Below are 9,849 nucleotides of genomic sequence, written 5' to 3' on the forward strand. Positions count from 1 at the left end.
CCTCGGGGGTTTCCTCCGGGTACTCCGGTTTCCTCCCCTGGTCCAAAGACATACATGGTAGGTTGATTGGCATCTCTGGAAAATTGTCCGTAGTGTGTGATTGCGTGAGTGAATGAGTGTGTGTGTGTGCCCTGCGATGGGTTGGCACTCCGTCCAGGGTGTATCCTGCCTTGATGCCCGATGACGCCTGAGATAGGCACAGGCTCCCCGTGACCCGAGGTAGTTCGGATAAGTGGTAGAAGATGAGTGAGTGAGAGAGAGTGAATGTCTCACATGGAATTTTTATACACAAAACATTTGTATACACTGTTTAGATTTAGAAACGAACAGAAACCGAACAATCGCATATCGAGCAGAAAGGCATCTCGCTGTGAACCTCGAGACGGCTGGGATGCGACGAGAGAACACCACAACGGGTTCGGGTCTCGTCAGGTAGGAATCAGGCTACGCAGGAACCTAAAGCTACAGCGGGAATCTCAGTCTATACTGAGCACAGACTCGCCTACGCACGACATCAGTAAGTGAAGCTCTTCTGATTCAGCTCTTTCATGAACGAGCAGGTATACATGTGCTCCTTTTACACCAGCGGGTAGCGCACTCGTCTGTTTCTGCTCTGGTTGCCATGATTTAAATATAATCATCGAGAAGGAACCAATGAGATGAAACGTTATCACTCTGATCTCAGCTGTTACGCAACGATGACTTGCTTTGTTGCCTGTAAATTTGCTCCTTTCTGTTTTTGCATGTCAGCGCACACACACACACACACACGAGCGCGCGCACACACGCTTTGCACCCACCCACACACACACCTGTGGTTGTTTTGATTTCTCCTAGTAACATGAAATAAAACACATTTTGGTGTGTTCAGGTTGGATCAGTTACAACTGTGTGACCCTCAGGCATTAGTGTGTGCTGCTACATTACAAATACTTTATAGATTTCATTAAAACCTTTTTCTTTTCTCTTTTTTTTTAAACCCACAGTGTTTTTATTTAAAAGTGTTTATTTACAGTGTGTTCTCGTGTTCATGACTTACCATTTGGGCTGAACATTCTGCAGCTTCTCAAAGTCACCTCATAGCTCAACACCATCTGCTCAATGACTGACACCTGCCATGAGACAAGATACAAACACCATCGTCTTCACTGAGCTCTGATCAGTTAGTCACACACACACACACAGACAGACACATACACACACACAGACAGACAGACAGACAGACACACACAGACAGACAGAGACAGACAGACAGACACACACACAGAGACAGACAGACACACACACACACAGAGAGACAGACACACACACACACAGAGAGACAGACACACACACACACAGAGAAACACACACACACACACAGAGAAACACACACACACACACAGAGAAACACACACACACACACAGAGAAACACACACACACACACAGAGAAACACACACACACACACACAGAGAAACACACACACACACACAGAGAAACACACACACACACACAGAGAAACACACACACACACAGAGAAACACACACACACACAGAGAAACACACACACACACACAGAGAAACACACACACACACAGAGAAACACACACACACACAGAGAAACACACACACACAGAGAAACACACACACACACAGAGAAACACACACACACACAGAGAAACACACACACACACAGAGAAACACACACACACACAGAGAAACACACACACACACAGAGAAACACACACACACACAGAGAAACACACACACACACAGAGAAACACACACACACACAGAGAAACACACACACACACAGAGAAACACACACACACACAGAGAAACACACACACACACAGAGAAACACACACACACACACAGAAACACACACACACACACACAGAAACACACACACACACACACAGAAACACACACACAGAAACACACACAGAAACACACACACAGAAACACACACACACACACAGAAACACACACACACACACACAGAAACACACACACACACACACAGAAACACACACACACACACACAGAAACACACACAGAAACACACACACAGAAACACACACACAGAAACACACACACACACACAGAAACACACACACACACACACAGAAACACACACACACACACACAGAAACACACACACACACACAGAAACACACACACACACACAGAAACACACACACACACACACAGAAACACACACACACACACACACACACGTGTCTGCCTCACCTTCTCCTTGTCATGATAGAGAGATTTTAGAGTAGTGAAAAGTGGAGGACATCCTTTACTGAAGTTCACCCTCAGGTAATGATCCAGACACTCCCTGAACTTCTCTCCTGAACAGATCCAGAGCAAAACAGAGAGAAAAACAGGTGTCTGAATTATTGTGGCAGTTCATTTGCAACAAATCCGACATTTTGCAATCTATTAAATTCCACTAAGAAACTGTAGAATTATTACAAATGTTAGGAAGCAGGCGTGGCCCGAGCGACCCGACAGGAAGCAGGCGTGGCCCGAGCGACCCGACGGGAAGCAGGCGTGGCCCGAGCGACCCGACAGGAAGCAGGCGTGGCCCGAGCGACCCGACGGGAAGCAGGCGTGGCCCGAGCGACCCGACGGGAAGCAGGCGTGGCCCGAGCGACCCGACAGGAAGCAGGCGTGGCCCGAGCGACCCGACAGGAAGCAGGCGTGGCCCGAGCGACCCGACGGGAAGCAGGCGTGGCCCGAGCGACCCGACAGGAAGCAGGCGTGGCCCGAGCGACCCGACGGGAAGCAGGCGTGGCCCGAGCGACCCGACAGGAAGCAGGCGTGGCCTTCAATGCCAGTCAATGCTAGTGAAATCGGCGTTGTATTTGTGCCCATCAGTTTGAGGGAAAAAGGTGTGGCCTCAATGTATCAGTCTAATTGATCTCAGTGAAGGAGGTGTGGCTTCATTAGAGTAAAAAAAAAAAAAACAGAGGGGGAAACACTCACCTGTAAGGAAACTGAGTGGCAGCCTCCTTGGCACTAATCCCTTAGGGAACTTCATCCAGACATCCTCATAAATCTGCTGCCTCTCCTCCACACTCCCTAAACACCACACACACACACACACACACACACACACGCAGTGTCAGGCCTCAGAATGAAAAGACTTATTTAATCAGTATGAGTGCGTGTTTTTTTTACCAGGTTTCAGTGCTTTCTCCAGTCCCTGGTAGTAGCTCCAGTTCTCAGGGTTTCTCTCCTGCAGATGGCGATAAACCTCCATGGCTTCACTGGGTCGATCCAACTCCAGCAACAACTCTCCTACGTTATGTTTAATGAGAAACACACACACACACACACACACACACACACACACAATATATTCACAACATTGCTGAATTCTGATTAAACTGCAGGTCTGAGTGCAGCGCAGCGGTCATTAAAATAACAGCCTGACGTCAGATTATTGTCTAGCAGCTAGTTTAGTGTGGTTTATTAAAAACATTTAAAGAATGCGTTTGTAACAGTCAACGATCATTTTCCTGGTTTCTCAGCAACACAAAATGTTTTATAAAAATACTAAACTCACCTTTGGTCTCCACTACGGCCAGTTTGTCGCAGATCTGCTTCTCGTAGCTGATCAGGTGATCAAAGGCCTCTTTAAAAAGTCCCGCCTCTCGCAGCACTTGATTCTGATACAGCAACAGCTCGCTGTACTCGTAGTCCACTTTATCTGGAGATGTCTGTTTTAAGAAGAACAAAAAACAGCACGAACTATGCATTAATATATAACCTCTAAACCTACACATAAAACGTTAAAGACCTACAACACTAGAAAGGTGAAACCGTCATCATCAAACCCTCGCTTCACCGAGACGCGTCCTGCAGTCCTTCGTTTTTAACGACGGCCGTCCGAAGGAAACGCTGTCTACGTCGAGCTCGCAGCGATCTTAAGGACTCCTCTCACCCTGCACATAAGACTGTTTGCCCGCCTTCACTCTGGTGAAACCTCCAGACAAAAACCAGTAGACTGAGGAACAGCTTTTTCCCTACGGCTGTCACCTTACTGAACTCTGGGTCCCTGTGTCCGCCCACCCCTACATATCATGTCAGTATAATAACATAACACCCTGTATATCATGTCTATTGCACCCAAACTGCATATCGTCACTGTCAGACGGAATCCTCGTATCTCCAAAACTGTTATTTTTCAGGAAATTAAAAAAACGCCGTACCTTATCTGCAGTACACAGGGTTTAGTCCACGTTACAGTGGATTGTCTTGCGCTAAATTCCTGTCCTCAGACGAGCACCAGAACTAGCGGGGGTCAAGATTTTTTTTCTTTGAGCCCAGTGTTTTGAAGACATTTACCTCAGAAGACGTGTTGATTCGTTGCGACTCTTCTTGAGGAGAAATATGGCGTGAAGCTCTCCCGCGGAGTGAGGAAGAGGTGGACAGTTGAAGTGTCCAATGGAGTTATGAGATTTGTGCTCAAGCTATTTTCAAGACTTTAGATTGGTTAATAACTTGTAAAAATAACAGACCCACGTGGGGACAGACCAATAGCATCGATATGTGAAAAAATATGAAATTGACCAAATTTGGACATACGAGGTTTCCGCCCGACAGCGACGATATCATGTCTATAGAATAATTCATCTGTATATTATCCTGTTTATACTGTAAGTCCTACTCTATATACTCTACATCTTGCACTTGCTGCTTATCGCACTTCTGGTTAGATGCCAAACTGCAGTCCGTTGCCTTGTACTTCTAATCTAATCTAATCTAAATTAACAGCAGCAGGAAGTAACTGACTTTGAGAAGCAAAGCGACGGAGTGATGGCGCAACGGCACCGAGGGACCGTACTTTGTTCTTGTCGAGATTTAACGATGCAACTTTGAAAAATGGTCCGTTCCTCTCGAACAGAGATACACACTGCAAATCAGTTTCGGTTGTGTGTTAGTGCGTGTGTATATTTGCAACGCGCCTGCTGGGTTTTGCGGAACTCCTCCACGATTTTGGCTGCCATCTCGTAGTCCTGCAGCAGGTGATAGGCGATGGCGTAACCGATCCACGATGCTCTCTGAGCCGGACGCAACTGAAGCAAATGGTACCTGGTCTCCTACAGGAATCCCACAGACAGGGAAATTAGTTGCAGTGCACCTATTATGGCACCACACACACACACACACACTTGTTCTTTTTCTCTCTGCCTCACCCGGTATCCCTCGAGGTCCCTCATCTGGATCTGTAGCAGCGAGAGGTCTCTGAGGATTTGCAGGTTGTCTTTGTCCCATTTCAGAGCGTTTCTGTAGCACTTAATAGCTTCGTCGTATTTCTTATCAGAGCGCTGCAGCAAACCGTACACGTGCCAGCCTGTAGGGGCGGAGTCAAGGAAGGAAGCTACGTGCCCACACACAACACACCCACGTGCCCACACACAACCCCCCCCAAATATTTCATACAATTACACCACTGTGAACAACGATCACGCTCCGGCTTTACGAAGGATACAGACGTGACTCTTCAGGTCGTTACGGAGGCCTCTCCTGACCAGATCGTACGCCTCTTCTTTTCTTCCCAGACAGTTCAGCGTCAGTCCCTTCATCGCCAGCGTCTCTGTGGGTGGACAAGCGTGATGTAAACGTGATGTAGTGATGTAACTCAGCAAAATCAACTTTACCGAGGTGTTCACGTCACTCTTACCCCCATGCTCAGCAAATTTAGGGTTGGTCAGGATCTGCTTGCAGAACTTCAGGCCATTTCTGTATTGCTTGTGCTCGTAGCATCTCTGAAGTACACGAGAGAGAGAAAGAGAGCGAGAGATGTAAAGCATGTTACATGGTCAGAAGGTGGTCATTTTCTGTAACCGTAGTTCTGACGGTTGCAGGTTTGTATTAACGTGTTTAACAAGTCACTGTTTGTACAGTAACAGCTCGTGTACGGGGACAGACACCGGACACGATCCGTACGGAGACTCGTGGAAGAAATCTCCAGCGTCCGAGCTTTCGAGACAGGACTTTGCCCTTTCTCTTCACGTGACAATCTCGGTTTTCTGTTAAAACGTATCGACTTCGAGACAGAGAGGAAGAAGATAGAATTAAACAGATAAAAAAATCATCATCATCATCATCATCATCATCTGTAAAGCCTGATCTTTGTGTATTAGTAATAAAACCCATAACAAGTCACACAGGCTTTTATCTCTTACTTGTTTTGTATTCTACTAAAACTCTATTCTTCTTGTAGCACTTATTTTATATGCAAATGACCGAGACGATTCGATGAATATGCAAATAAGCAACCTGTGACGTCAAAACGACTTTTTGAGCTCCTATTCCAAACAAATATGCAGCATAATAAAGTTGAATTACATTCTAATATAATATAATAATATAACATTCTTTTTTTTGTTTTAAACATTTAGTTTATACAACTTGATGACATTAAAAACAGTCTCTTGAGCTCTGAGCATTAAACTAGTGTTACTATATGAGAGCAGATCCCGTGGGCTGTGTCCCAAATCACTGTGTAGTGTTCATTAGCACGCGCCCTATCTAGTGCACTACACTCAGTGATTTGTACTACAGCCCTACACTCCAGCACTGACTTGAGCTGTGTAAACGAACAAAAGGCTCGACTTTAACTGACTTTAAGCCGGTAAGTTAGTGAGTACTGAAGTGATAAATGTCTGCTGAAGCTGTAGGTTTAGTAAAAACAGCCCATAACTTACCAATATTCTCTTAAAGAGAGCGTTCTCTTTGGGCGGCAGTGATACCGAGGGCATGCTGCTGTCACTGTGCTAGAGCAACATTAACCTGCGGCGCTGCTACGATCACAGATCCCGGACCGAGTTCTGATTAATTACCCCCCTGAAACTTCACTGGCTTTTGGATCAACAGTCTTCACGTGGTGACGGAACCAACATGGCGACTCGGCTTTTCTCCGGGACAATCCGCCGTCTGCGCATGCGCATAGACTGCTCTTCTCTTCCGGGTAAAACCATCAAACTACACCGAAATACATATTATTATTATTATTATTATTATTGTTGTTATTATTGTTGTTGTTGTTACTATTGTTGTTGTTGTTATTGTTGTTGTTACTATTATTATTGTTGTTACTTTTATTATTGTTATTGTTGTTACTTTTATTATTATTTTTATTATTGCTACTATTATTATCATTGTTGTTGTTGTTGTTTTTATTATTTTTATTATTGTTGTTGTTACTATTATTATTAATAGTAGTAATTTTCATTTTTGCCAGTGTACATATACCAAAGTGCGTCATAAAAACAAAAAATAATAATATATTGTTGTTGTTATCATTAACATTTATTTCTTAATTAACTTTACATTGGTTGAGTTATTTGTAAAGTTGATAATCATATGTATTAATTATGTGACTTTTTACTTTAGTACATTTTACTGTGGTGCAATCCACATTTCAGATGATATAGTCAATATTACTCTTATTGTTATAGTCAATATTACTCTTATTAATCTTATTATGCCACTGTATCTCAGATCTTCACAGCCACGCTCCAACATCCATTGGAAAGCCTTCGCAGAGGAGTAGATCTTGTTATAATAACAAAGGGAATAAACGTGGAATGGGATGTTTAACAAGCACAGATGGATGTGATGAGCAGGTGTCCATAAACATTGGGCTATACAGTGCATATCAAGGTCTAAAATCACTATTCAGATAAAACCCTGTTAGAGAGAAGCTATAGTTTCTTTTGTCTGGTCACTGAACTGAATCGAACTGACAGCCTAAAGGTGAAGAATATTATTTCTACAACATGTTTAAATAATGATTGTGCATTGTGTTGATGTAGAGCATCAATATACTACATATGAATAGGTTACAAGTAGTTTGAGAACTACAGCTGTTCACAATTCTGTCTTTTGAATGCATTAATTAAGCCTTTATAACTTATTACTTCTTATGTATGCTCGTTTTCAGCATCACTTGAAAGCTAAATCGATTGCTCTGTGTGTGTTTGACTTGTCGTTCAGACGCGGTTAATCGTCCACTGATCTGATCGAGCAGCTCGTCCTCTTGCGCTGTGTCAAAATGTCTCTCAGGCGATTATTATTGCGAACTCCGACTTTACATAGGAGTAAGTATAGATGTGTGTTTAGGGATTGGGACGTGTTGTTCATACGTTGTACCAAAGTTAAATATGTCTAAATGTTTTCATTCGGTTATATTATCTAGCTAGGCCTGTATGGCTGACCTTAGTTTATCCTGTACCTTATCGCCTAGCCTAGCCTAGCCTAGCTTAGCTTAGCCTGGCCTAGCTTATCTCAGCTTTTCTTAGCCTAGCTTAGCCTAGCCTAGCCTAGCTTATCATAGCTTATCATAGCTTAGGTCCATTGTAGCTGCTTTGCCTCAGAACCCCCAACATTATTACTATTATTTTTCTTTTATATACTTTCTATATTTATAACTATATAGAGATTTATACATGTATATTTATAACTATATAGAGAGATATAAATGTATATTTATAACTATATATAGTTATATAAATATACATTTATTATATATTTTACATATATTCTATGTGTGCTCCTGCTGTATATTTATTTTATATCATGTATTTAATATAATATTGTGTTTTTTTTCCCCATTCATTTTAATAAATATAATTATATTTTTGTTGTTAAACCCAATTGCTTTGCTGAAATATTTCTCCGTTTTGCTTTTTATTCTTTTTTTTTTTTATCAAACTGTGACATGACGATAAGTTTGAAATCTTCTGTTTTCCTTCTCCAGTCGTGAGCAGAAACGCTTTCACTGCGACCAAGCCGGATCCTTCCAAACCGAACATGCTGAGAGTGGGCATGGCTTTCGGGACCACAGCTCTCCTGTGGACGATGGTAATCTTCACAGAATCATAGTCGAGCCTCTTGAAGAATTTTTATTTTATTTTTAGAAATATTACAAATTTTAAGTTACTGAATGGGCACAAAAATTATGTTCTTGTTTTTTTTTAGCTGTTCAAAAAACACTGGAGCGACGTGCAGGAATACAAAGCAAGCAATGGACTGGAGTAATGAGCCCTAATTTGTAAGCAACACTCCTTCCTACTGATAAGATCACATTTACACATCAAGTATGATGTGATTATTTTCTTCACCTGAAAAGTTGCTCATTAAATGATCAGTATCAGGCTGCAAAGACCACTCGTCTTATCTTTAACTCACACACAGTATTTACTACTGCTAATGATCACTATTATTATTATATTATTATTTACATCTAATCAGTCTTTCTTTCTTCTTGCAGATTTGTTTTCTTGGCCTGTTTTGCCTCAGATTTGTTTTCATCTATCGTCATGTATAATAAAGATGTAAATGTGTTCATTATTCGTTGATTCTTTGTCTACTGGACATCATTATAGATAGTTAGATAGTGTAAAACAATAGCATTGTGAACATACAAGAGGTTGAAACATTAAAGGGGAAAATGCTCTCATGGTTCAAATACATTTTCCACTTAGGCTGCAATGTCACTGCAAGTCAGTTCTGCACTTTTCTTGTCTCATCTTCTTTACCCTGTGCTCGAACCTTTCTGTCCTTGTGGGATAACTAAAGGATGAAAAAATTCTTAACATTTAAAATATATCATGTAGAAATCACGAAGTCAGCCTCTGACAGGGATGTCTGGTGTAAATAGAGTTTTCTTCATGATGTGCTTGATAGCTATAGAAAGGGAGAAAAACTATTGGCACCCGGGAGGTACGTTATAAACCACAACAAAATAAAAACGTCCAAAGATTTACGTTTTCATATGATATTTGCACATTTTTATTTTAAATGATATTTAAAAAAATATATATATATAAAAATGTACATTTGA

General features: G+C 42.1%; 2 protein-coding genes across 2 annotated transcripts in view; one reads left to right on the forward strand and one right to left on the reverse strand.

Moving 5' to 3' along the window:
* Positions 1-6,947, reverse strand: part of naa15a (N-alpha-acetyltransferase 15, NatA auxiliary subunit a) — a 14,442-nt gene extending 7,495 nt beyond the window's left edge. The window contains exons 1-10 of the mRNA XM_060884838.1: positions 6,710-6,947; positions 5,683-5,767; positions 5,491-5,595; positions 5,195-5,352; positions 4,964-5,098; positions 3,562-3,715; positions 3,174-3,293; positions 2,979-3,074; positions 2,235-2,341; positions 1,040-1,112 (exon numbers count right to left, since the gene is read on the reverse strand). Coding sequence (XP_060740821.1) covers positions 1,040-1,112; positions 2,235-2,341; positions 2,979-3,074; positions 3,174-3,293; positions 3,562-3,715; positions 4,964-5,098; positions 5,195-5,352; positions 5,491-5,595; positions 5,683-5,767; positions 6,710-6,763 — 1,087 coding nt within the window. The 5' untranslated portion in view covers positions 6,764-6,947. The remainder of the gene's footprint in view (positions 1-1,039; positions 1,113-2,234; positions 2,342-2,978; positions 3,075-3,173; positions 3,294-3,561; positions 3,716-4,963; positions 5,099-5,194; positions 5,353-5,490; positions 5,596-5,682; positions 5,768-6,709) is intronic.
* A 1,034-nt stretch (positions 6,948-7,981) lies between these two features.
* Positions 7,982-9,353, forward strand: ndufc1 (NADH:ubiquinone oxidoreductase subunit C1). Its single transcript, XM_060884839.1, has 4 exons — positions 7,982-8,104; positions 8,764-8,867; positions 8,985-9,057; positions 9,277-9,353. The coding sequence occupies exons 1-3, from the start codon at positions 8,059-8,061 to the stop codon at positions 9,042-9,044; spliced, it is 210 nt and encodes a 69-aa protein (XP_060740822.1). The 5' UTR covers positions 7,982-8,058; the 3' UTR covers positions 9,045-9,057; positions 9,277-9,353.
* The last annotated feature ends 496 nt before the right edge of the window (positions 9,354-9,849 follow it).

The sequence above is a fragment of the Tachysurus vachellii genome, chromosome 13 (assembly GCF_030014155.1).
Source record: "Tachysurus vachellii isolate PV-2020 chromosome 13, HZAU_Pvac_v1, whole genome shotgun sequence".
Lineage (NCBI taxonomy): Eukaryota > Metazoa > Chordata > Actinopteri > Siluriformes > Bagridae > Tachysurus > Tachysurus vachellii.